We start from the raw sequence: 27819 nt of genomic DNA on the forward strand, positions 1-27819 counted from the left end.
ATCTTCCACGTCCAGCCTACTTTCAGGGTTTGGTCTTTGCTTTCTAGAAAATATTCCATTAGGACAGGTCAAGTTTTAAACAAAAATCATTTAATACATTGGATGTGTATGATGTTCTGTTAATATTAACGACAGTGGTGGGTTCATGCTACTTTTGCAAATGATGCGAAAATGACTTGAAAGTTACAATAGCCCAAAAAAAACAGCTCTGTCTGTTCTATCTGCTCTTATACTGTCAGTTTAGATTTTACAAAGCCCTCATGACTGGTCATTTAATTAACCTTGTCAAGCATATCGCCACTAATCTCCTTTCTAATTTCATCTGTTAATTTAAAACACTTTTCTTAACGAGGCCAGTCCCCAAGCCAATCAAATGTCCAGAATAGGTATATAAGAGCAATGAACTTTTTTAATTAGATCTGTCAGGAAATTGCCAAATATGGGCATAGAATGAGAATTGATTGTCTTTCCTGGGAGAGCTATTAAGAATCACCTCGGGTTTAGAATATTTGTGTTCCAAAGACTTAAAAGGCTGAATTTGTGTGGGAACTGATAAAATCAGACAGTATGGTAGAATGTTGTGGCAGCTTCATTTCCTGTTAGAAAGAAATGCTTTAATATTTGCAGAAATGATTCTCCATCGCCTATTTATTAAATCATATCACTCCAACAATACAATATTACCAAATAATATTGGATATCTGAACAGCCTTTTCACAGCAAGACAACAACCTATAAATATGTTGAATTATGCATAAAGTATCATTTCTTTATGTTTTATAATGGCTGAAGTATTCTTTCAAATGGGTGTAGTTAATTCTCTAGATAGTCACTGGTGATATTTGTTTACTCAAAATGTGACAAAATGTCAAGAGGGTGTTAGATTTTAGCGTTCATAACTACTGATGTAGCCACGATTCACATATCCAGTGCTATATGCTGGACACCGACATTTGCCCAACCCGTAAATAGTAGACATCACATCACCTCCCAAAATTATGCAAAAAGTTCAAGTGACAATCAGAATGTGCTGCATACAGAGTAAATGCGATTTGGAGAGACATGGTTTGTCCAAACAGCACATTCACTCCATAACATGAATAGAGACACACACAAAAAAAAAACATGTTCTAAAAATCTCAAACGGATTACCACTGACAATTCTGGAAGCTGCAGTTGGCAAAAATTATGTGATTTTGTAAAGGTGTCACTGCCATGAACACAGACAGGATTTAATGCTGAAGCATTTGAAGATAAAAGAATGAGGAAGGATTTCACATTAAATCATTAGTTGGCGGCAGGATGTATATGGATGAAATGAGTGTTGTCTGTCACATATCCCAAGTTATATAATACGTGATTGTTACTTTTGGAAAATACTTTACATAAGTGTCTGCTTTACCCATTACCAGAACCTACCGGCTTGCAGGCTAGAAGAAGAAAGACAACAACAAAAAGCCGTGTAAAAAAAAATCAACAACAGTCATATTTTTTTAGTTTTACCACTTTTTTTAATAAATCAAATTAGCGCCCGTAGATTCTGGGATGTGACTATCAATGTTGACTTTATAAATAGAAACAAATTCTTAATGACACCAGTTGATGTGAATTAATGTTACTCATTACAAAAAAAATTGTCAGATGAATTACAGATATATATTTTTTATCCTTATAAAGACACAGTTGTTTGACTGCTCTTGTGCTGGATCTCATTAGATTGTGTGTTTGTGAGTTTTATGTTGTTATTGTAATTCTTAGTTATTTGCCTCATAGGATTTATTGTCTAATTCATCCATCAGTGTAAAACAGAGGTGGGCCTCGAGGGCCGGAGTCCTGCAGGTTTTGGAGGTTTTTCACTTCCAACACAAGCTGATTCCAATCAACAGGATCGTTATCAGGCTTATGCAGAGCTTGCTGATGAGCTGATCATATATCAGCTGTGTTGGAGAAGGGCAACATGCAAAACCTGCAGGACTCCGGCCTTCAATACCCACCTTTGGTCTATAAGGACAAGCCCAAGGTGCTAATTGCTAATCTAATGAAATGAACAATTCCATTTTGATGAATGTATAGTCAACCAGGTAAAAAGCCTTTATTATCCAATAATATATATTTTTTAAATCAAGGCAGGGGCAGCTTGTGTGGTTGTCAGTAGCACGTTTGCCTCGGTTGAGAGGATTCTTTGTTTGAATCTCTGCCAGGGTGATCCAATGTGGAGTTAACATGATCTCCACGTGTAAATCATTTGGTTCATTGAAGACTCTAATTGAACAAAGGTGTAATTGTGAATGATTGCTTGTATAAATGTCCAGCATGGACCTGACCTCTTGCCAGAAGTCAGCTGAAACAGGCTGCATTTCGCCCACAGCCGTAATGAGCGCACAACCGTTATGGAAAATGGAGCTTCCTAAACCCTGTTATGAATAAGCCATCCGCCCTCCACATCATTATTCACGACCTTATCTGCTATCCTCATGCCTTGTCCTTCCATGAGCCAAAATGCAAAATTAATATTTCTTGTAAAACCACATTGACGAAAGGTATCAATTTCATTCGTAATTTTTATTGAGATGGCTAATTAAAACATACACGTCTCCACACACTTCTCCAAAGCCTCTTGATACCTCTGAATTTCTTGGGGAAAAAGGGAAAATTCAATCACCTTTATTTAATGTTCATCTTGCTGATATGTAGGTCGTAGTGAAATGGAGGGGGTTGAAACATAAATTACATGAAATGAAAAGAAATTGAATGACATAGTGGACCGGTGCTTCACAGCAAGAAAGTCTCAGACACAAATTTTCGGCTCAGGACTTCCTTTGAGTGTTCTTTCAAGCTACAAAAACATGCATGTTAGACTAAGTACAGGCATGCAATTGAACCTAGCAGTGGTTGTCAGTGAGAATACTTTAATTTAAGATGTGTTTTGAGTTACGAGTATGGTCATGGAGGCACCAGTATAATTGTGTTTCTTATAGGACGAATCCCGTTGTTGAGTTTCTCCCCCCCAATTTTTTTACTTATTTATTTATTTCCAAAAACACATACAATACAGGCAGGAATAAAGTACAGTACAATTTGTAGCCAAATATCTGAGCTGGGGATGTTTGCGGGTCTGATAAGGCTCATAATGTAGCCATATCTGTCTAAATCTGCTTGACATTATTTTCCTTAAAAAAAAGTGTGACATTATTAACTAGGGCTGCAATTATTATTAACTAGGGCTGTGCAATTAATTGAAATTCAATTACAATTTCAATTATTACACTCCACAATCACAAAATTGGCATAGTCATAAACAAAAAAAAGATTATTAATACTAATTTTGAGTTGTTAAAATGTATATATTTGCACGTTTTTACATTTTAAAATAACTAATTTAATCAATCTTGTTTGGTCCAAAAGAAACTTTTATTTGTCTTAATATTTTTTAGGTTTAAACATTTTCTTCTTTTGTACCAAAAAACAAATGATCGCCCTAATCGTGATTTCAATTCTTACCAAATTAATCAGGATTATTTTCTTCATAATCGAGCAGCCCTATTATTAACTAGCTGGTAGATACACATAGTCTAATTGTTAAACGTCCACACACATTTTACCTAATTCTCAGAGTGCCCATACATGCATACTAGTAGAATACCATGTGATTGTTTCATAGCTATTATTTATGAACAAAATAAATGAATACATAAAAATAGCTAATGCTATCAACAGCAGAAAGGATCCTGGACCTTCGAGTTTAATTTATTAAAATCCCAAATCATGGGATAAATTGATGAGCTTGGCACATCCACTAATCGTCACTTCCCGTGAATGACGACGCGAAGCCTCGAAAAAATACACAAACTGAAGCAGGTTTACACCCGTCGATTGGGGTGAGTACAGATGGTCCCTTTCATTCATGTCTTTTTGCGTGACTTTGTGTCATAAAACAGTTGAATTTCTGCATGGACTCTAGCGAGTCTATTTGTGTTTTCGTTAAAGAGAATGAGAGTTCACACCCACAACGGCACAAAATATTTTTCAATCTGCGCTCATCTGCGAAAAAAGAGCTGTAAAGAAGAACACTTCTAGACTTCTAGCGCTTTTTTCACTAGTCTTGTTTCCTCAGTGCTAACCATCACTTTAACATTTTGTGAGAACTACACAGTGGTCAACGTTGAAGTTGTATTGTCAAAACATTTTACACAGTGCAATTAGTAAAAATACTCTACAATCAAATGGCTGCTGTGGGCGAATCAAACTTGCAGTCGGAATTTTTTTTGGACAATGAAGCTCAAAGCACACATGTTTGCAAGCAGAAGGAAGCAGATGGTAATGTCTGATAACCGACACTTTCTCATGCTTGGATTGTGGCATTAGATTTGATGCACGTCTGTAATGATGCTCACATTCAGGTGCTTGTTTATGTGCATGTATTATAGAGGCTCCATTATAGAGCACTGACAAGTCAGTCAGGCTTAAATAAAGCTACAGAGATTAAGTTATTTTTGACTACAGTGTTAAATCATGACTTGCTTTTTAAAATGTACCTGTAGCTAAACTTCCTGACAAGGGAGACACAATCCAGTTTCTTTTGCGCACCCAAACAAGGTGGATGTGTTATTGCAATGATGCAATCAGCAGCAGTGTGAAATGATGATGGGGCCAGCTTTGTTAACAATGCCTCACTAGCATTAACGACAGCAGCACCCTTTCAATCAAACTCTTTTTAACGCCCTTTTGTTTCAGCCACAAAAAGAAGACGATGACTCAAATTACTGTGTAACCGGCACACCACATTTCTTAGGTTGTATTTTTGATTAGACAAACAAGTTGTGTGCAACCATTTTACACACACAAGCAAGCCAAACTGTATAATTTCAATCACCAGAACATGCTGAGAACGCAAACACATCCTCAGGGTGCTAATCAATTATGATACTCTACACTAACACACACACATGCAGACTTTAATCATGTCCAGACAGAATTGTACAACATTTTAAAAGCATATAGCAGTATGGTCCCACTGCAAATTGTACTCACTTCTAGACTGAGTGGCAACAATAATTGTACACTGTGTTTTATAGACAGGTGTGACTATAGTCATATGAAAGCGAAATTATTATAAAAAAAAAAAAAGTTAGCAAATTCGTCATGAAAAAAAAAATGTCTGTATTCCCATTAAAGTCATACGAAATGTTATTGCGGACAAGGTAAGGTAATTGATGAGCTTTTTTTTTTTTTTAAATGGGTGAATGCCGAATTGAAAGAGAAAAAAAGCATCTAGATTATCTGACATCAATGTTATGTATCAAACTGCATATAATTAAATGTGCTTTAAACTGCATTTCTATCCCAAACCACTGTAAGCCCCATGACTATTTTGGGGTGAAATTAATCGCATTCCTTTCAAGCAATCAGCATTCGAGTAGCATTGTGTCCCCCTTCATCTGACTATTAGCCTGGATTTTGAACATATAAGGGCCAAAACATGCCTTGTGAAAATTAAACTGCACTAAAATACTAGCCACCAGATGGCGCTAGAACTGCAAAAATGGAAATCAACCTGACTTTTTTAACAGACGTGCTGCTTGTAATATCATGACATGATGACGACGATGTTGTGGCAGTTTTAATATCGCAATACCACAATATTGCCGTTATCGTTACATCCCTATTGTGAACAAGCTTACACAGTGCTATGTCTCATTTAATTTATTTATTTATTCAGTTTAGATAACATGCTAAATTCCTTTGCTTTTCATACCTATGTCTGAACTATGAGGTGTGTATTTGATGACCTTATATACAACTGCAAAAACTCACCACATGTTTCTGCCTTTGTCCTTTGGCAGCTGATGGAGATGATGCATTCCAGTGTGTGGTGATAAACAATAATACAAATCAGAGATTGTCTACCACACCTCAAACATATGGGTGAAGTTAGTTCAATAATAGAATGATGATATTTATGATTATGTCGTTAACAATAAATCTAATCATCTGGTTCCAAACTGACATGTTTCTGTATTCAGGCAAGCAGAGTGAATCGGTTCATGTGTAACAGACTTTCCATCCCACGTTCTGTTTTCATCCTGAAAGCCTCGGTCCTGTCCCTCTGTCTCATCTTCTGTCTTGTATTTCAGTTTTTTTTTTGTGTGTGGTGATAGCATAGTGTTGTGTGTTGCAGGTATGCCTCTCAGTCTGGACTGCAAAGCCTTTTTTGGCTACAGTGGAGAAAACAGGAGACCTATCATCTACTGGATGAAAGGGGAGAAGTTTGTTGAAGAACTTGCAGGACACATTAAAGAAAGTGACGTCAGGTAATTGCAGTCCTTATCTCTCTATTGAGAAGTCATACTGTGCGGGCAGGGTAAAAAATAAAGCAGCAAAGTGAACGTGTATGAAAACATGCTAATTGCATGCATGACAAATGGAAGTAAAGTCAATAGTTTCACGCTACATGTCAGAGACTGTTTCTGTGCAGTCTAAGCCTCAGCCAATCAGAGTTGGAGTTCCTCGAAGTCTGAGTCAAAAGCCTTTACCGTGTTCGTTATTAATCAAACAAACCACACCAAAGGGAAAAGATGGTTGGTGATTAAGACCCATTTTCACATTGGAATGCTTACAGAAATGTAAAACATTCCAGCATTTGAAAACAAGTGTTAAGCCCTTTTCACACTGCATTTGGCAGGGTACAGCACACCGTCATCAAACCCATTCATTGTGTATGTGGTGAGGGCAGGGAACACGGATTGGAGGGTTGCAATGCGACGTGGCAAGAGGCCTTCTACCATGATGGCAGAGTGCCTCAAATTGGAAAATGTTGAGACTTGAGAGCGATGGCGACGAGCAATGAGGTCAGACAAGCGCCTCCATTTGGAGAGGAGCTGGCGGATGGACGGACTTCTTTACCAGTCACTGCATGACTAAACTGTCCAAGTTGCTCTGCTGCTTGTGTCCTCATCCTCCTTTTTTAAATTAACTAAGTCAGGGCTTTCTTTTTGTGTGGTCTAACCATTGGCAAAATATGCAGTTTTTACTTCTTGATAGGCTGCTACGTCAACCAAAAATTGCCTGCAAGAAATTGATCATTTTGTGTTACCACGTGACTCTTTCACACTGAGCAAGTGCAGTGCGAAAAGGGCACAAACTACTACTACTACTACTAGTAGTAGTAGTAGTAGTAGAAGTAACAATTCTGTTTTAGCTGATAAGAGAATAGCACTGGTAGGTCTTAATGTTCCGTAAATCCATGTATCCATCTTCTTCCCCTTATCGGGGTCGGGTTGCAGGGAAGCCCACACTTCCCTCTCCCCAGCCACATAGGGGGGATCCCAAGACATTCCCAGGGCTTTCAGATGATCAAGGTTCTCTCTAAAGAGAGAACTCAACTCCCTGTGGAGGAAATTCATTTTGTCCTTTTGTTTCCGGGATCTAGTTGTTTCGGTCAAGACCCACAGCTCGTGACCATAAAGGTGAGTGTAAGGAATTTAGACCAACCAGTACGTCGAGAGCTTTGTCTTTTGGTTCAGCTCCTTTACCATGACAGTTACAGAGTCCGCATCTCTGCAGACGCAGCACCAATCTGCTGGTCGGGTATCTGAATGTGAATGAATGAGCTCAGCTGAGTCATCTTGAATGAGACAAAAGTTTAAAAATTCAAATACAATATGTTAAGCATATTACAAATCATATGTATCTATCTTTAGATGAGCAGGACAGTTAATGATGAGTGCAATTGATTTGTTAGTCTCTGGCATCCCATTTTATGACGCAACTTCCGTTTTAGGGTGCCAGGAAAGATTCAATTCATGTGGTCTTGATTCCTGAGGGCCGCAGTCCTGCATGGTTTAGGCCCCGTCCACACGAAAGCCAGTTTCAATGTATCCTCACAAGTTTCACAGGATGGTCCAGTTTCGGAGCTTGAAACCGATCACTTTTGAAACCGGGCTCCAGAGTGGAAAGATTTCGAAACGCGCCACGTACACTTCCGTCTGGACTCCATATGCAGGATACTTCTCCAGTGATGACGTAATAGTCCCAGCTCGATGACGACGCATTGTCGCAGATTTTGATGACGTATGCTCCAATTCTCGCGTGACTGTGCGTGAACCGTCAGTCTCTCAACAATGGTGGATAGCCGTGTCGTAGTCGTTTTGCGCAGCCTCCTTAGCTCGCTTTTGCAGCAAAATATTTTGCTTCTTTATTCCCATGTTCAACAAGCAGTGTTGTACTTGAATCACCCGCCATTGTCACTTCTCCTGTGTTCATCTTTTTCATGTTGTTTCGACACATGCAAAGCCATGTTTGTTCTGTAGATTGCAATAAAGTTAGAAAAAAAAGTGTTTGTCTTCTTTGCTGATTCTTCTTCTACGCTCTCTGTTAACTCCCTGTGGCTGCGCTACAGCGCCACTCCAGACTTGGCATATACATTACAGCCGTTAAACGTCCTCAGCGTCTTCTTTTGGACACACGCAAGTATTGAAATGCTTCTGTGTGTACGAGATTTGTTTGAGGAACGAAGCCGGCTTTGCTTCCGTCTTAGAGGTTCTCTCTTTAAACACACCTGATTGATCAGTTAAGCTCTGCAGAAACCTAATAATGATTCTGATTATGTGATTCGGCTCTTTCTCTGATATTTGCTCTTAAATTGTGTTTGTTTGTTTTTTGGCGTGTGGAATTTCACAATAAACTTCTGTAACCCAAGTCCTACATCATAGATCCCTAGCATGTGTGGATCCACAGCAACATTGAGTGGCAAACAATGACTCATGTGAACCAGATCGTAAGTTCGTAAAATGATTGAAATTTATAGTTATTTGAGTTTGACCTGCATTTGTCCATCATCCTTGTTGGGGTTCGGATGAGATGGAGTGTATCCCAACTAACACTGGGCTTAAAGCAGGGTGTGTTCTGGGCTGGTTGTCAGCCAATTGCAGGGCACATCTCAAATTGTACCGATATTTGTAAAACAGTCAAGGATCCCTTTAGGTTTGTTCCCCGTGTAATCTTATGACCAACATTGTTCTTCTAATTCTTTTTGACCAAACCCAACTGTCATCATCCCAGTGGTAATTAGGGTATGTGTATTAACATAAGTGCAAATACTTCTCACACTCAGTTTCATTTTCTTTGTCAAGGTTAACTCCATTGTTTTGTTTTATATTTTATTACCCAGAGCTTAAACCCAAGTCTTCGTATTTGGGAATGGACTCACCACTAAGCCAGTCATTGGCCTCAGAAAGTGTACCAGTCCCAGGATAGTAGTGAAGAAAAGTGCAGACTGAGTATTTAAAATTGAAACTAATCATGCCCTGTGGTATTTAATTAACCTTCGCCTGATGAGTTCTCCATCTCTTGATCTAGTCCTCTGGCTACAAATGATCCAATCATCTACTGCTCCAAATCCGACATATTATAGAGATATTCCTGCTGTGATATTTCGATCCCTCCACCTTGCTGTCACACTAGGTGCCAGTTTACATTTGACTGTTTGTGTTGACATGTTGATAACCAGAACTTGTTGACCTTCAATTTGCATTACAACAAAGCTTGACTACTCTCATGCAAATAATATACAGGCAATAATACACAACACATGGATTTGTTGAAATGTGAACAAAGAAACAAATGATATCAACATAATGTGAAAGTAGTTTATATGGAACACTGTTGCCAACAGCACAGAAGGCCTCAAGTTATTCAGTCGAGTGCTGTCCAGCTACTCAGAATTTTTGCAACTCAGCGTTCTCATTGTTCACTCATGTGCATTGAATTGCAATTTTTATATATGAACTGTTGCTTCGTTCATACATTCATTTGGCCTGGCAAGGGTAAATGAATTGGCTTCTTTACCTTAGTTAAATCTAACAACTGAACGACACAACTTTTTTCTAAACCCACTGTTTAAATAGGGGTTTATGATTCATGATGATAAACTCCATGCAGTTGTTGTTGTTTTTTTACTACCATGTATTTTCCATTAATAGTTAATGCCTAATTAAAAATACATCATGCAATGTCTCTCCATCTCTTCTGCTTACGCACCCACACAGTTGCTATACAGGAAGAATAGACATCAATTGATAAAGTCAGGAGAAAAAAATATTTTGTTATGGAATATGCAGAAAGGATGTGGTGAGTTTTTAATAGAGAAATCCTTTCTCAAGGACCTGTAATAACCTAATACTCTGGATAATAATAATGAATTCACTTTGATTTAAACACGGCACTTCTTCAGATGATTTGCACATCTATTTGTAGGCTAATATTAAACCTAATTTAAATGGCTCAGATTATCATCAAAATGTTAGTTTGTTGGATCCATTTTTTTTACATCCATTGCACACAGAAACCACTCATTCTTGAAGCCCCACAGAAACAATTAAACTCAAGAAGAGTCTCAATCAAAATCAGAGGTGAATCTAATCATACATAATAAAAGAGAAGACTAGTTTTGTAAACTGGTTCTGCTCACTTACACAACTGGTTATTTTGCAGGCCAAGCTACAAATTTCTATTCCAACGTGTTTTGGTATCTGGGCCCATAGTAATAGAAACCATTACTGTTATCTTTTTACATGATGTAGATTTTTAAACTTGGTTGGTGGGTTGTTTACCAGGATACTGGAATAAAATGAGAAAAGCAATTGACACATGGATGTATTTCTATTCACCTTCAGTTCAATCACTCTATCATGCAAAATTGGTTAATTTTCCTAGGTTTTATTATCTAAGATTGAATGTTCTGATTGAGTGTGTCAAAGAGGCTTATTAAGAGCTTATGAGTAATTACCTATATAAATAAAAATACCTCGCAAAATCGGAAATGTAATTAGTTACTGTAAAAAAAAAAAATTTAAAAAAAGGAAATAATCAGCCACATAAATTCACTCGGATTCAATTTAAGGACTGTGGACAGTGTTAAATAGAAAAATTTGAATTGCAAGCAATAGCAGAAAACTCTTCTTTTGAGTGACAGATATCTTCTTGTGTCCTAAGCATTCAAAAGATAAGCTATGTTAACGACATTCTGTAATAGCATATAGTAGGTGATGTAATGACTGAATTAGCTGCAATCAGGTTGCTGTTCTAGGTCAGAGATTCACAAATGTTTAGGTCACACGTCCCAGTTAATATTAGTCAAACGCTTGACCCCCCCAATGGCTTCACCAGGAAGCAAGCTACAGCTCCTCAGCCCAATCTCCTATCCATATAAGAGTCCCTCCAGTGGCGAATGAAGCTAGCTAAAACAAAATGTCACCCAAAACACAAAACAAAAGACAGTCACCAAACATGGCCTTTTTTTTTTATAACTAAAACTAGAATAACAGTAATAGGGTTCTGGATTACTTGATCATTTTACGCAAAAATAAATCTCAGATTTTCACTGACAGAAGTTAGCATCTCTGGAAATGTGGTGGCATTGGCCCCAAAGTATGTCATTTTATGAATCTAAAAATGTGTGTTAATCAATGCTACGTTTATATATATATACATATACATATATACATATACACATACATATACATATATTTATTTAAATTGAGATGACCTTAAAGATCTAGAAGGTAGCTTAAGGATTTCTGTGTATGCCCTGAATGTAACAAGTCCCAAACATAATTCAAATGCAGTTTTCCTAGGTTCTAAGAGCTCGCAGTTATTGTACCAACTGGCTTATGCAGGCTTCTGGTTTCTCTAGTTACAACCATTAAGGAAGGTACAGTATGTGCCGTTGGTGGTTCGGGACTTTGGGTCTTCACCTGGACCAAATGTGCTGTTGCGGCCTCTGATTTCTGCAGCCTGACCCTGAATCCGATTCCAAAAGGCGGGTCAACCCCTGAGCCGGTTCAGTCTGCCTCCTGCCATCCTCCTCCTTGCAGGCTTATGCAGTATCTGACCTCACCATAAGGACAGAAGCTTTTTGCACCTGCTGCACTGTTTTCTACACATGCCTCCTTGCTCCATCTGTCCTACTTTTTAATGCACTCTACTCCGCTGCACTCAACTCAACTCCATTTCTCTATGCATCATTTACTCCTTTCTATGTTCTTATATCATTTTTGGTCTTCTTTTGTCCCTACTGTTGCCTATTTGTTTTCCTCCCTTATGCCTAGTCCTTTTCAAAATTTTAGCAGAGCAATTTTTGGAACATGGACCTACCTGTCTCAAATTTACACATGGTGAATATTGTCATTCCTGGTATTTTTCTTCTAATTGACACCCCTATTTCCCATTTAGAAAAAACAACAACAACAAAAACACTTGTCATTCGTTTGTGTTTTAGTCGTGGTTTAAAAGATCCTGGCTGACAAGTAATTTTGATTTTTTTTCTTTGCTTATCCAGGATTGTAAGGGAGCATTTGGGGGAAAAGGAAGTGCAGCTATCCTTAACTTTTGACGCTCTCGAGGAGACTGACTTGGCTAATTACACCTGCTACGTGGAAAACCACATAGGGCGGCGCCGTGGGAGTGCTCTACTGCAAAAGAAAGGTACAAAAATCCTGACCAGTTCCTTACTTTTCTCTCATAAAAGTGTGACTATTGTAAAATTTGTGACTTCTAACACACCCATTAGTTCATTACAGATACGTAATGTACATTATAGGGAAAGATATAATAAATAATAATACTCAAGTTGCCGTCAAAGCTTTTTATAGAGCGCTTTATCGACACCAAATAGTGCCCAAAGCGATTTACAATGCCTCGCATTCACCCATTCACGCACACATTCACACTCCAGTGGTCAGATTCACTGCGAGCAAATTGTGGTTCAGTGTCTTTCTCAAGGACACTTCAACATGGTCGCCAGGGGTGAAGATCGGACCGACAACCTCACGGATGGGAGACTCTACCACTGAACCATGCCGCCCCCACCAATATCATCATACTTGCCACCAACTCTCTCATCGCCGAAATAAAACGATACCAGCACTCATTCTTTCCATTGACAGCCCCACGCCCTCAACATCAAGTACCAATATTCTCTGCCAAAGAAAGAATAGTAGTAGTGTTGTCACGTCAGCCCTCACACAGGTAGACATGCCCCGGAAGATGGGGAGATCATCGCCTGCTGGTGTTTCTGAAGGCTGACGCTCTTGTGAAGATAGAGGACCCTTTGTCCTCTCCAGCCGTGATCGTATAAAAAAAGATTCCAGGTTCCACTGGTCCATGCCCGGGGCAAGATTCAGCAAAGTCAGCTTGCAAATAACTAAGTACTGAGGATCAAATTAAAATGACAACGTCCTGGCCGAGAATCAAGCTGAACACAATGGTTTTATTGACCAAGGCGCAGACATGAGATGCTCCGTTTTGCGGGCGAAATAGAGCTACAGAACAATGAGATGCATTTATTTATATAGTCCAAATTCAACGTCCATCCCCTGTACTTTATTGGCCCACAGACGTTACATCTTGACATTGTTGGTTTCTATTGGCATTTCAAAAAAGTGAACACCTTCTTTTTAACATATTGATATCACTAGTGTGCGTACAGCTTTAGCTGATCCTGAACATGAGATGAGCCTTGGAACAATAGCAGCTTTATTGAATTGCAGGTGCAAGTCGAAAAACTTCTGGAAGCAGCTTCAACGCGGGGCTTTTTTTTTTGGTCGTGAATGGCTGTTAAAACATCTTAATGGGTTAGTCAAGAACAAATTTGTATGACGGTCAGCTGATGTACACATCACGAGTTTACTCATCTTTCTCTGTCAATCTGGCTAGCAATTTTATTTCATATAGAACAATTGATAAACACAAGATAATTAGGATATAATATATAGTGTCACTTGGATACCTTTAACCCTGGAGAACCCAATAACCCTTTTCTTCTTTGGAAAATTATGAATTATACATTAAAGGACTGCTATAAATTCACTGAACACCAAAATATATGTTTTTTCAATTTTAACCCTTTTTTCCCTAATTTAGGATTAGGGCGAAATTTGACCCTTTTGGGATTTAGGGGTATCATTTCGAAAAATCTGAATAACAAAAACTGTCAGTAAACTATTTAGAATTTAAGAAAATAATCAATCAAATACACAGCTACCTTGAACAATATAATTGTTTGTTTTATTTGTTGCATTTTAGAACTGGATTTTGAATGTACAAACACACTCTGGCCAATGGAAACAAGAACACAGGGACAAAATCACTGCTGGAAAAAAAAAACAGGTCTTTGTTATTTGTGTAGCAGAATTTATAGGGGCCAAATTTGACCCCATGGGTTCTCCAGGGTTAAAATTGCATATATGGGCAAATTAAAACTTCATCAGTCGTAGTAGTAGTAGTAGTAGTACAGTAGTATGAAAGAAAAAAGTCCCCTCTTGTAAGGGTGGGGTTCCCACATCGGACTCTCGAAAAACATCTCGGACTGGCAGATGATACCCGTGAAGTGCACACCCAAGTAAATAGTGCCTGGAATGACCGAGGAATATAAGAAAAGAAAAACATGATCTCATCATTGCCACTTTTGAGATTCAACTGAAAAATGCATGAGAGTTCCCTGTGTAAAACATTTAAAACACGCCTTGTGGAGTCTGTGGACACAAAGCCAGAGAGAGAAAACCGGAGACAAAAAGAGATGCCGGGTAGTGACACAGCGCAAGGGGAGGGGGACGTTTCTGTTACTTCGATTTCATTGGATCGTAGCTCTGAAAAAAGTTGGATATAAATGTGCAGGAACATGGGTTTGAGAATGAGAAAAAAAATAAACATAAAAATAGCAAAATAGGAAACAGAACAGTGTGAACGTAGTTATTCAATATACAAGCTGAGGTTGTGGAAGTGCAGAGGATACAAAAAGAGAGGAGAAGAAAAATCTAACAGAAAAATGAAAGTGAGACGGAGAGGGAGGCAGTGAACTGAAAACAGGTCCTACTGTCTTTTGCCTTGGGTGTCAAATCTATCTTAGTATACTTAACTAGCACCCCAGAGACTCCAGGATGCACGCACACACAGACACACACGTTTGCACGTGCACACACAGGATCATACTGACTCACTCTTCCAGTGGGGGTCATCAGGGTAGGTCATGATTGCTTAGCACAGTAATAACTAGGAGAAATAGACGTGTGTGTGCGCAGAACTTGAGATACACACAGATAAACAAAAACATACATGCAATATTACAAAACAGAGACGGTAAGTCAGGGAACTGATAATGAAAGTACATATAAAATTGCCAATCCAATAAAAATCCATCCAAATGGATGAAGATTATGTCGATACAAAGATTAGGTTTGATTGATACTCTATGAGCATGATTGTAAAATATATATTTTTTTATGGATTTATTTTGCATTGGTGTAAAGCTGCACTGAATCAGACTGAGATGCTGATCATTTGCTCTGTGGAAAAAGAAACGAAGAAGACAATAGCAAAATAGTAATAATAAAAAATAATAACAGAAGGAGCACAGCTTGGATTGAAGCCCTGACAGAATCAACACTATGCATTATTAGCTTTATAAAGGCATTGTTCTTTATATTGTTTTTGTGCTAAATCTCTCAATCTTGCAAGCTTCTTGTGGCTAGACTAGAAAGTGCTCTACACAGTACATGTGGTTGGTGTGCAATCAAAAACGTATTTAAAAATCAATTTAAAATAAATCACAAAATTTGGAGATTCAGGCTTTGCATTGAATAATGTGCAAAATGCTTTCCTCAATGATTACATTCCCTCCCTGTGATGCGACTTGCTGACCATCAGTACCTATCAGCAAAGTTATTAGCCTGAGACATCAACGTCAGTCATAGTTTGGCACTTCCACTGCAGCAGGCTTCTTAACAACATAAACAGTGCTAATAAGAAACTTTATCCATACTTTTGTAAGTCAATTACAGTAAAGTAACAGTACTAATAGTAATCTGAAGTAGTAACACATATTGCTGGGTAAAGAGCAGAAATACGCGGATCAAAACTGAAATATTGATGCCTCCAATAACAAATCTTTATGCTATAAAATAATTCTCAAATCAAAATATCAATTATTTAATAAATCAGTCATTTGAAGTAATGTGTACCATATTAAAGAACAGAGGGGAAATTAGCTAAACTATTGACATCGTATCTATCTTGTCCATACGTGTGTTATTGAGAAATACTTTTTCTTCCCTCTGGCTAAGTGTGTTATGCATAAGTGGAGTACCACATTGTAATAATTAAAATGGAAAAATTTCAAATGTTTGATATGACAATTGTACACAGCAATCCTGAGGAACGGTTGACCATCAGACGTAACAACTTTCCCCTGTAAAACAGCGTTTTTTAACAATTTTTTTGTTACGCCCCCTCAGGTGGGAAAACATATTCTACGCCCCCACACCCAACGCTCTGCAGCGACTATAAATAGTATCATTTGTCTCTAAAATTGCTGTAAGTACACTTCTGTAAAAGAGCTAATACTTGCACACTCTTTTACAGTGAGTGCGCCACTGTCACTTACTGGAGTGGATGTGCAACTACACTTCATTCTAGTGCTATGCAGTACAGCCACACACACACAAACACATGTTCCCTGAGGTCACACACCACCCTGGAATCTTGCCCAGCCCTGTTATCCAGGTGCAGAAAGAGAAAAGCTATGGTAAATTACATGCTTCAACAAATAGCTGCACAAATTGAGCAAGTGTCTCACGGAGATAATCTCACATGAACATAAAAAGATAAAATTATCAGAGAAATATATTTATTTTCTGTAACTCAGCTACAGTATATGGTTGTTCCACTCTCTTCCACTAGCACTTCCAATTCCATCACATCAAACTTCCTTCCTTTTTAAAATATGGCACTCTCCACCAACGTTTGTGCCTGTTGCCAACAATGGGCACAATGTGTGCTGTGAGTAAACATGCAATTTAGCTACCACCATTAACCCATTCACTGCTATAGACGTCATAAATTCATTTTAACTATTTATATTAGTTTAATTTTTTTTCCCACTTTTGTTAACAAGAGTATGGAAATCTATTGTACAAAAATTGTACATTTAGAACAGATCTAAAATTTGGGATTAATCGTGAGTTAACTAGTGAAGTGCGATTAATTACGATTAAAAAAAATTAATAACCTGACACCCCTAATTTTTAAGCATCTTTTCAGGCGATTACCATTTTTATTCGTATGACTTCACTAGTTAACTCACGATTAATCAAAAATTTTAGATCTGTTCTTTTTTCTTCTTCTTTTTTAGTGGAGCTCTGTTCTAATACAATGAAAAATCTAGGTTTTCATACTCTTGTTAACAAAAGTGGGAAAAATGTTAAACTAATAGAAATAGTTCAAATGAATTTTTGACGTCTATAGCCGTCAATGGCAGTGAATGAGTTAAACATCCGAGTAAATGTATGGTCTTAGTAGATCATGCACAATACGCCCACCAACGGTGTGCACAATCTGTTAGAGTGAATTCATAATTTTAGCTCTTGCTATTTGTGATTTTACTAAATCAGGCCTTAAGTGTCCCCCTATGAGGCCTAGGTTGTTCAGCCCACAACGTCAAGACGATGGCAGTGCCATCAGAGAACATTTGGAGGTGGCAGGTAAAGGTTGAAGAGAACACACCTGTGTGCTCCAGTTTGTCTCTCCCAAGTGCAGGCTCTATGGTGTTGAAAGCACTGACATGGTCCTCCAAGTGCAACCATGCTTCTCCATGTGGGAAAGAGCTCCGTGCAGGTGGAGGATGACAGCATGCTCTACTCCAATGCCAGACTTGTAGGCAAACTGCCGCGGCTCCGTCTGGACCTCCTACCTTCTTTTCCTTCACCCTTCATATAGCTCTTTTCTCACCTGGTTAGTCGAGAGGAACAGATTGGTGTAGCAAGAGCGAGTGTTTGAGAGGACATGGGGTGTCGACCATGGCTGCAGAGTTGTCTGGGTGGGGGCAGGGGGTGCTTGTTTGATCAGACCTTATGGAAGAAAAAGTTCAGATCTTTCACTCACTGCTTCTCAGCCATCGTGTCCAGTCATTTGTGGCCGCAGATTGTCTTAACATTTCATCTTCCTCATTTAGGTGACTTCCAAAATAGCCTCTCTGATTTTTCTCCTTGGCTCATTCCACACAGTCCGCTCCTTAAGGAGAACCTTTATGTCAGGGAGAGCGCCTTTGTGATCTTCACAATTGAAAGCATTTCCACCTAGTGGGGCTTGATTTTTTTTTCAAAGTTTAACAGCCTCACTAAATAGCAAGCTCTCTGTTTCCTTTGCCTTCTGGTGCGATACATCGTAGCAAGGTCATGTCAGAGCGCCTGAACGCAACACGACAGCCGAAACAAAGCACATGTTATGCTAAGTTAGCACACATTATTAAAGCTTGATTTCACACACTGTGTGAGATTGAATTATGAGTGCACTCTACCAGTCACCCAGTTGGTAATTGCCAAATGCATCTATGTTTTATGTGTTTTGCACACACACACACACACACACACACACAGATAGCTTTGAAGTTAAGCACAAAGAGCTGCCTTTAGCGAACACCATGAAAGTCTTACTAGAAAGAAAAAAGGAGGTCTGGAAAGGGAGAATAAGAAACATAGGAGCAGACTGGGACATGTTTGGTTACCCTAAAGTCTGCTAAATATTTCCTATGCTCTTAGTCTGAGTTTTGCTTTATTTGCCATCATAGCAGTTGGCTTTTATGTGTATTTTGTGATGTCATCATGGAAGTTTGTGTTACTGCTTTGTGCGGTGTGTTACTGCACAATACAATATACAGTATACATATACAATATTGTATACACAAAAGTAGACGCTAACAGTTATAGCATGCCTAAAAAAGGTCATCTGAAAGCTAGCTAATGACCATATAAGCCTAACAACAGTGTTGAGTATCCGTTTCGTAAACATTACATACATTCTAAAAACTCCAGAGCACAAGATATGCATAATTAAACGTAGAAGACCATCACTTGTATGCCAGTTTGTTTTGAATGTTGTTGTGTTTTAAGCCACAATCACACTTCTAGGGATTCCTATAAAATGCTACTCGGTGGCAATAAGGCTCTCCAAATATTACTGTTAAGCAAGTGAACTTGCAAGTTAGACATGTTAAACCATTTGCACAACTCCAAAAGCTATTTTTGGACCCAGTGAGCAGTGCTCAAACATTACAGTACTTCAGTTTTATGAATGTAAATGTTACCTAAAACATTGCCAATAGAAACGTTTTGTCAGTGATATGGCAGTGGAATGTAACGATATCTAAACATCACGATACAACATTATCACGATATGAAGGTCATGCACGATACAATAATTATCACGAAATTGTGGGGAGGTTGGTGATATAAAAAAGGTCACAATATTGTAAAAAAAAAAAAAGAGCTCATACTAAAAAAATAAGACAATATTGTGCTTTTGTACATAACAGCAATGCATATAAACAACCTACAATCTCTAATAACACTAAATATTAAGGCACTTACTTGCTAATGCACGCACACATTGAGTTCCTCCACATATTGACTCACTTCACAAACATATTATGTTCCCGTTCATTTGACTATTAGCATGGATTTTAAACAAAGAAGGGACAAAACATGCCATGTAAAAATTAAACTGCTCCAAAAAAAACTAGCCACCAGAGGGTGCTACAACTGCACAAATGGAATGAACGATATCACGATATTGCCATTATCGTTACATCCCTATAAATTATTACAATCCGATCGAATAAATTTGAAGAATACAAAGATCAAATAAATTGCCTTATTGATAAAGTAAGATAGGTTCTGTACTTGGCTTTTATCCCAAATACACCCTTGAGAAGTCCAGCTCAAGTTGAGCCAACAATATACATATATATTAAATGTCCTTATTGACAAAGGGCTTTGAAAAACATGCCAACACAAAGAAAAATACAGACTTCGTCTTGTTAACATAATGCAGAAAAGCAGTCTTATGTACAGAATATAGCTACGTAAAATAGTTAATCCAGAAAACCTTTATGACTGCATACTCTCACAATCAACTGCATTATATTCCTATTTCAATACAAAGGGGGGGGGGGGGGAAGCAAATGTTAAAATTGATCCCCTGAGCACCAATAGCGGTAGACAAATGATTAATTAGAAATAGAAAAATGTGCGACTGTTAGATGAAGGATACATAAGGGAGAAGGGGAAGTAAAGGGAGGAAGATGGAGGAGGAGAAAGGAAAGCTGGGACCAGGGAATAAAGAAACTAGACTTTTGAAATCAATGGCATGATAAGGCAATCTGAGGTTATGTAACATTAGTGAAAATATTTGTCAGTTTGTGAAATCAACCAATTCTGTTCCAGCTCCCATTTCCTTTGTCACTGCACTATTATATTCTGCAGTAGGCTACTGTGAATGTGTTCTGAGTGGAAGGCAGATGTCACAGCGTTGGAGAGACGTCTACTGGTGGAAGTTGGCAACACTATGTCATTTCATATATTTTCATGCATAAAATGACATCTGGACTAATGCAAAAATCCATAACTCACAAAGATGAATCTATGGAGTCAAAAGTATTGGGCCATTTACAGGAAATGAAAATGCAAGACTTTGACTTGTACTTCCGTTTGCAGCTCCACTCTTTAGGTGACACAGATGTCTATTGGCTCACCATTTCTAATCTAGAGCATCCAAAAAAAAAAACGTTTGAAGATTAGATCAGATTAGTTCTGCAATAGAAAACTAATGTAACCATGTCCCTCTTAATGTAATTAAGCAAAAAGCAAAAATGAGTAGAAAACCGCAGTCTATTGAGCATTTTCTTTATTATTGTTCCTGAAAGAAAAGTGGCTTGAAATGTTTAGTTGTGTGTTTTAAACTACAGTTTCAGTGTTATTTTGTGTATCCTGTTTTATCCTTTTTTATTTAATGTTAGTCAATCTTGTGCCATTTGAATGTTTTGCTGTATTTTTGGTACATCCTGCAGAGAATTCAATTAATTGTACCAGAAAATCTGCCAGAGTGTAGTTGTTTCATATTTCCGTATGTTGTCTTTTTGTCAGTACGATGGAAAAACCTAATTAAAGAAAAACCCCAGTGCATGCTCTCTTAAACTTCCGCGTTTGCTCAAGATCCTCCAGACACATTATTTTAAATTGAGATGTCCTTCAAGGAGGCATGCTGAGATCAATTCCTGGGTCACAGGCAGGAGGTCGGAGCAAGGAGGAGACGAGGAGGAACAAATTAGGCATTGAAAATGACCCTCTTTGAACTGTTCAACAGCCCAGATTACTAATGAGAAGCGCATTTGGCATCTAAAAGGAGATAGATATTGTATTTCTATTATTAATACACAGATCAAGGCAAGGACCGAAATCTTATTTAATTTAAGACAAGTCAACCATCATTCATGTGGCCTTGCACTACTAAAATGTTGTTGTTTTTTACATTTTGTAGCCTACAGCCTCAATAGTGAATGTCGTGAATGCAAGATTATATGAGATGTGTGTGAAATGGGGGAGATCTGGTCAAATCCCCAAATGCCTATCTGGTTTTCAAGTGGTCAGAGCAGTTGTTTGTGTGCTATGTGTGTAAGTTTTGTATGTGTTCAAGAGAGCAAGATAGTAATAGATCACATTTACAATGGTGTCATTCAGCAGCCATGTTCCATCAATCTCCCATCCACTCCACTCCACTCCTGCCTATGATAACACTATCATTCAAACTCGCACTCGTACAACTTGAAACTTTTTGTATGCAGCGGCGCAATATGCTATTGTGAAGTCCTCAGTCACACATAAGACAACTTTTTGTGTGTTGAGCTCAACTTTTATTATTTCTTATCTGATTGAAATTTTGTAATTTGGAAGACCAAGATGTAAATTCCTTAAGATTTAAGAAAACTCATAATGTATATAAAAACACTTATTTTTAACAATATGCTCTGTGGCTGCTGCATACAGCGTATGCATTCACTAGAGAAAAAAAAGTCCTGTTTTTTTGAATCATTTTTGGGGGGAGCTTTGTTTTTTGGAGTATTTTTTTCTGTTTTATTGAATATTTTTTTCCACAGTTTTTTTTTTTATATTTTCCTTCGTTTTTCTTAATCATTTTTTGGCTGTTTTTCGGAGTAATTTTTCCCATTTTTATAAAATTATTTTTCTGTTTTTCTGAATATTTTTTTCTGTTTTTCTGAATATTTTTTTAAAAGGGGTTTCCCTCAGAGATTAGAGAACAAACCACAATACAGTATACACATTCATTCCTTTATTGAGAGCCAGTGAGTAAACATGACCATCTTATTGCATATGGAGGTATGCGGGAAAGTGTCCACTTCCGCTATTAATGAGTCTGCAAGTCACTTGGAGTTCAGATGTCCAAAAAGAAATTTACTCCGAAAAACAGAACACTAGCTCTGTTTTTCGGAATAATTTTGTTTCTGTTTTTTTAAATATTTTTTTTTCCAGTTTTTTTTTTCAGCCTGTTTTTCTGAATATTTTTGATGACAGAAAAAAAATATTCAGAGAAACAGACAATTGAAAAAATACTCAAAAAAAAACATAGCTCCCCCCAAAAATTATTCAGAAAAACAGGAGTTGTTTTTTTTTTTCAAGTGAATGCAATACGCTTCCGTAGCTGCATTTAAAATGGTATAAACCAGTCTTTCCCGACTTTTTGGGGGGCTAAGGTACATATTTTACATTATGAAACTCTTGTAGTGAAACACCAGATAAAAACGTCATAAAAAGTATGAAGGTTTATATTGGAGTTCTTCTGTCAGTCTGTCACATACTGTATACACCACTCACAAAAAGTTAGGGATATTTGGCTTTCAGGTGAAATTTATGGAAAATGTAAAAAGTTCACGCTACAGTGATATCATATCATGAATATAGGACATTTGAGTAGAAGAATGCACTGGGGATTTCCTCATTTCAAACAATTCATTGAAACAAACGTTAACAACAAGGGTGGGTACACCACAACCAAAAATGTCAACGTCTCAATAACTCGTCATGTGTCCTTGAGCATCAATCACAGCTTGACAACGACGTCTCATCCTCTTCACCAGTCGACTCATTGAAGGGTATCCCTCATCTCATTGAGGTTCTGGGGTGCACAAATTCCAGCCTCTGCAGGGCGACTCAGTTGATCCCACAGGTTTACAATAGCATTCAGGTCTGGAGAAAATGCAGGCCATTCCATTTGAGGAGCAGCAGTCTCCAACAGACGTTCCCTGATGATGCCGCCTTGATGAGTTGGAGCTTTGTCGTTTGTAAATTTTGCCGTTAAGCTCCTCGTTAGAGAACAGCAACTTATGCAAAAAGTACTGAAACATTTAACAGTTAGACATGTGCATTCAAAAGCTTAAAGAAGGTCACATTAAGTTCACCTAGAAAGGTTTGAATGCATTTTAGGTTGGTCCTGAAACTTTTTGTGAGTAGTGTATGTATATGAACAAAGACAATAACACATAATCCTTTTCATACCAATGAAAGTACACCTGGCGATCTTTCACGGCACAATAATGTGCCAGGGCACTGTAGTTTGGAATCATTTATCTGATTTCAATTTATTTATGTGCTCCTTTCATAGTTACGAAACAAAAACACTATCAAATTGAATGTATTACTTGTGTCTTTCACTGTCTGATCTCTCTGTTGAACTGTGAGAAGTGTCTATTAGCAAATAAAGCAGACAAACATTAATGAATAACTTGAATAAACTCCCAGTTGATTTTTGTCATCATCTCACAGATAACACATCCGAAACATCTGCTTCAGTTTCTGTACATAGGGTTTTTGTTTGTTTGTTTGTTTTGAGGTGGTGGTTCTATTAAATTCAGTTAAATTAAAATGGTTTTATTGGCAGGAACATACTAAATCACTACAGAAATTAAATTAAAAGGCAAAATAAGCATCTGCTTAATTTATGGTCATGAGTGAATAAATCATTTAACTTTAATAGTTTTGTACCGGGATTTTGTGGAGGCAGTTTTTTTTTTTTAATTGACATTGAGTAACACATTGAAAAAAAAGAAAGTTGTGATGTGTTTTTGTACAGGGAGACAGTCCAGTAAGTTAGAGCTTCAATTTTCTACTCACTACTGGATGATATCACACTCAAATCTAGTGTGACAACTGAGAAATGATCTGGGTCTTTAGAGTTTTTTGCTTGCACTGATATGAATGCATTTATGCCCCATCCCCCCCCCCCCTTCCCTTCCTTTGACTGCAGATATGTATCGTTTGGAGTTGGCTGGTGGTCTGGGTGTCATATTGCTGCTGCTGGGAGTCCTAACAGCACTTTATAAATGCTACAACCTGGAAATTATGCTATGCTACAGAAGACATTTTGGCAGTGATGAAACTGAAGACGGTACATTTTGCATTGGCTCTGTTATCGTGTTTTGACCGGCACCTACTGTTGCAATGTATTCCAATACAAACTTGCGTGACTCCCCTTTAGCCAGCTTGGATTCATTTGCCACTCACAGCTGGTGTAAATGTGAGTGTGAGGTCTGCCTTTTACCAAAAGTCAACTGGGATAGGCTCCAGCTCTCTGCAACCCTGATCAGGATCAGCTGTATAGAAAATAACTCAATACAATAGCTGTATCAACAAGTCTGTCTTTACAAATATAACTGTGTTCAGTTTTGATTGGCAACATACGAGAAATCTTTATTAATGTTAATTAACTGCAATGCATCTTATTGAAAGGTGTTTCTTATATTTTGGTTTACTTCCCTGAATACATATACATTAATGGGCAAATTGTGAAATACTTTACTTTGAAAAATATAAATATATGCTGTCATTCACAACCTATTATCAAAAACTGTCTTTGCCTTCTTAAAGTTCATATTTGATCTAAAGTTGTATTATGGATAGAAGTGTCCTTGTATGAACCTATTGTTAATGTCTTCTTCTTTTTTTTTCGTTTTTGTCTAAGCAGATAATAAGGAGTATGACGCCTATCTGTCTTATACCAAAGTGGATTTGGACTCTTTGGGCAGGTAAACATACATGCTGTGTTCATGTATTTTATCACACTGTACAGTAACTGTTTTGCCCACTTTACACTTTAAGTGAGGCATAGGTTAATCAACTCACACCTGCTTTTCTGCACACCTTCTCAAAACAGCCACATGACAAGTAGTAAATACTGGCAAAGTCATGTTTTGTCATATCTTAGAATGCCTTGAGTGTTCGGTGCGGTGAGATTTTTAATTGGAAACGCCCACAACTCAGCACAATTGAACGTAGGCAAAACGAGCTAGTGCTGCGATGTGGAAATTACCTTCATGTGCAACATCACATTTGCAGCACATGCATGTTTTATGATATACAGTACAGTATGTACAGGATTATGAATTTCAAACATCAACATTTTGTTGCTTCTGACTGCAGAAATAGCAGTGACGAGGAAACTTTCGCTTTGGAGATCTTGCCTGACGTCTTGGAGAAGCACTATGGATACAAGCTGTTTCTTCCAGACAGAGATCTCATTCCGAGCAGCAGTAAGTAGCCATCAGTCATCTTGTGATTCAACCAGCCTCACTCTCTCTCTCTCTCTCTCTCTCTCTCTCTCTCTCTCTCTCTCTCTCTCTCTCTCTCTCTCTCTCTCTCTCTCTCTCTCTCTCAAACATCCAGAGTCCATCACTATGTCTGAATGAATAAGAATTCATGTGAAAATACATCTTAACTCACAGTTCAATGACACACTCAATGCATTTATGTATGTAAATTGCCAATTGTATGTCATGTAAACCATGGCATTGTTATTCTAACTTCCTCGCCCAACCACCCACAGACACACAGAATACTGGCGCACACGCACACCATTTGTCATCATTTCTGGGGTTATGTGCCACTCTCGGTCCAACTCAAGGGGGAAATTCGACTGTTATTGCTCTATCTGTCAACGCTCTGACCCAACTCACACATAAACACGATTACAGATAGGTCTACATGGGATGGGGTGCCACAGTCTTTTTGGGATACTCGAGCATTTTCACTGAAAATGACTTGTTTCTGCTTGCAATAGGGATTATCATTGTTCTTACACTCAATGATTGATTTTCTGTGTAATCCGACAAATGCCAGTAAAGCTGGGAAAATGGCTCCTCTATGTTTCCAAACTGACATTTTGAGGACAGACGTTAGAGAAAGTAAAAACATTTTGACAGAAATGTCGGGAAAATGTCTGGATTGCCCTAAATTAACACTGACTGTTAAATCATACAATTTTTGACCACAGACCACTGCTATGATTATTTTTTCATTCTGGTTCATTTCTCATGGGGGACATTGCTTGGATGGCAGCATATGTTGCTCCAAAAGCTGGACTTTCAGCATAAATGGTGCCTTCACAGATGTGCAAGTTAGCAATGCCATAGGCACCAACACACCCACATACCACCACATGATGGCTTTTGAGCTTTGCACTGATCACAATACGGATGGTCATTGTCCTCTTTGGCCCAGAGGATTTGACAGTCATTTCCAAACCAATTTGAAATGTTGACTTGTCATACCGCAGTACATTTTCCACTTTTCATGAGTTCGGCTCATGTGAAGAAGAGAAGCCTAAAGTGTTTTTGAGTGTTGTTGATATATGGGTTTTGGATTTCAAGATATAACAAGGAACTGTGTTTAATGGTTTTCTGAAGGGTTCTTGAATCAAAATTATACATTCAGCACTTACAGATTTGGTTTTACTGACCTGTGGTGCTATTTTTTATTTTGTTTCCTTAGAATTGAATAACAATATTGTCTACCTTCACAGGATTTTAAAAGTATTCTGCAAAAGTTTGCTACAGTTTGCTAAAACACAAAGTGAAATATTGAGTCATTATGCCAGGTGTATTTGCATTTTGTTACTAAAACTCTCCACCGTGTCCTCAAAATAGTTATAAAGGATTGAAACAAACTTTTCTTTTTCAATATTTAACATTCTAAAAATACATTAATGTGGCGTGTAATTATTTACCATGCCCTAGATATCCTCCTCTTAGTCGCTTCCCAAGCTTACTTTATGCGTCCCCAAAACATCCGAAGAATGAACAAATTGCCTCTGTGCTTAACAACTGATTAAAGCTTGCCAATGGAAGAGCGAATTACAGGCCCAATCTCATCACCTTTTTTTTATTTTACCTTTGCTGCTGACGTAGCAACAAAACCTGACATGCAACAATTTATTTGTAATTCCTTTAGCACTTGAAAATAAATAGGACAGAGAGAAATCAATTACAAAGCCAATCACTGATTGGGCAGAGAGTCATTGTTCCCGTTATTTTCTTAGAATAATTCACATAATAACCCATTTTAAAAAAAAATGTAAAAGGGAGTTGGAATTAGAAACAGAGCTGCTCTCCAGCCACCCCAATGGCCACCCTCACATCTAAGGAAAGCAACTCTCTAAAAACAGGTTCAAAAATAACCCAACTATGGGTCAAAAATGGACCGATCCTCTACTTGGGTTGATCTGACCCAACTTTGAGTCAAAAATGTTTTTTTTCTATGTAAAACAACTCATAAATATTTGTTATATCCTTTACTTGGGTCAAAAAATTGCGTCATTTTGGATAAAACAACCCAGAAAGTTGGGTCAAATTGACCCAAGTGGATCGGTCCATTTCAGAGTGAAAGTTTAAAAAAAAAAAGAAAGAAAGAGAAGCTGGCTCAATTCATAACATGTCGAAAAAAAATAATGCATCTCTTCTGAATGTTACCCATGCCAAATAATGGCCATAGTTTCACAGGCACACCCAACGTATGCTCAGGTCAACTCCGTACTCGTACCCCGTCGTCCTGCATGCCCACCGACTGTTTCCCTGCCTGGACTCTTTTTGTCCCACCTCCCCAAATATCTTTGGCGTTGGGATCAGATTTGTAGTGTTTATGACAT

The 27819-nt window shown here is 38.0% G+C and overlaps 1 protein-coding gene across 2 annotated transcripts in view; it reads left to right on the plus strand.

Moving 5' to 3' along the window:
• The window catches only part of il1rapl2 (interleukin 1 receptor accessory protein-like 2), a 294184-nt gene that overhangs the window by 256329 nt on the left and 10036 nt on the right, over nucleotides 1-27819 (plus strand). For both annotated transcript variants that reach the window (XM_077578736.1, XM_077578737.1), the window contains exons 8-12: nucleotides 6179-6311; nucleotides 12338-12483; nucleotides 24148-24288; nucleotides 24865-24925; nucleotides 25320-25429. In XM_077578736.1, coding sequence (XP_077434862.1) covers nucleotides 6179-6311; nucleotides 12338-12483; nucleotides 24148-24288; nucleotides 24865-24925; nucleotides 25320-25429 — 591 coding nt within the window. The remainder of the gene's footprint in view (nucleotides 1-6178; nucleotides 6312-12337; nucleotides 12484-24147; nucleotides 24289-24864; nucleotides 24926-25319; nucleotides 25430-27819) is intronic.

The sequence above is a fragment of the Vanacampus margaritifer genome, chromosome 10 (genome assembly GCF_051991255.1).
Source record: "Vanacampus margaritifer isolate UIUO_Vmar chromosome 10, RoL_Vmar_1.0, whole genome shotgun sequence".
In the NCBI taxonomy this organism is placed as follows: Eukaryota; Metazoa; Chordata; class Actinopteri; order Syngnathiformes; family Syngnathidae; genus Vanacampus; species Vanacampus margaritifer.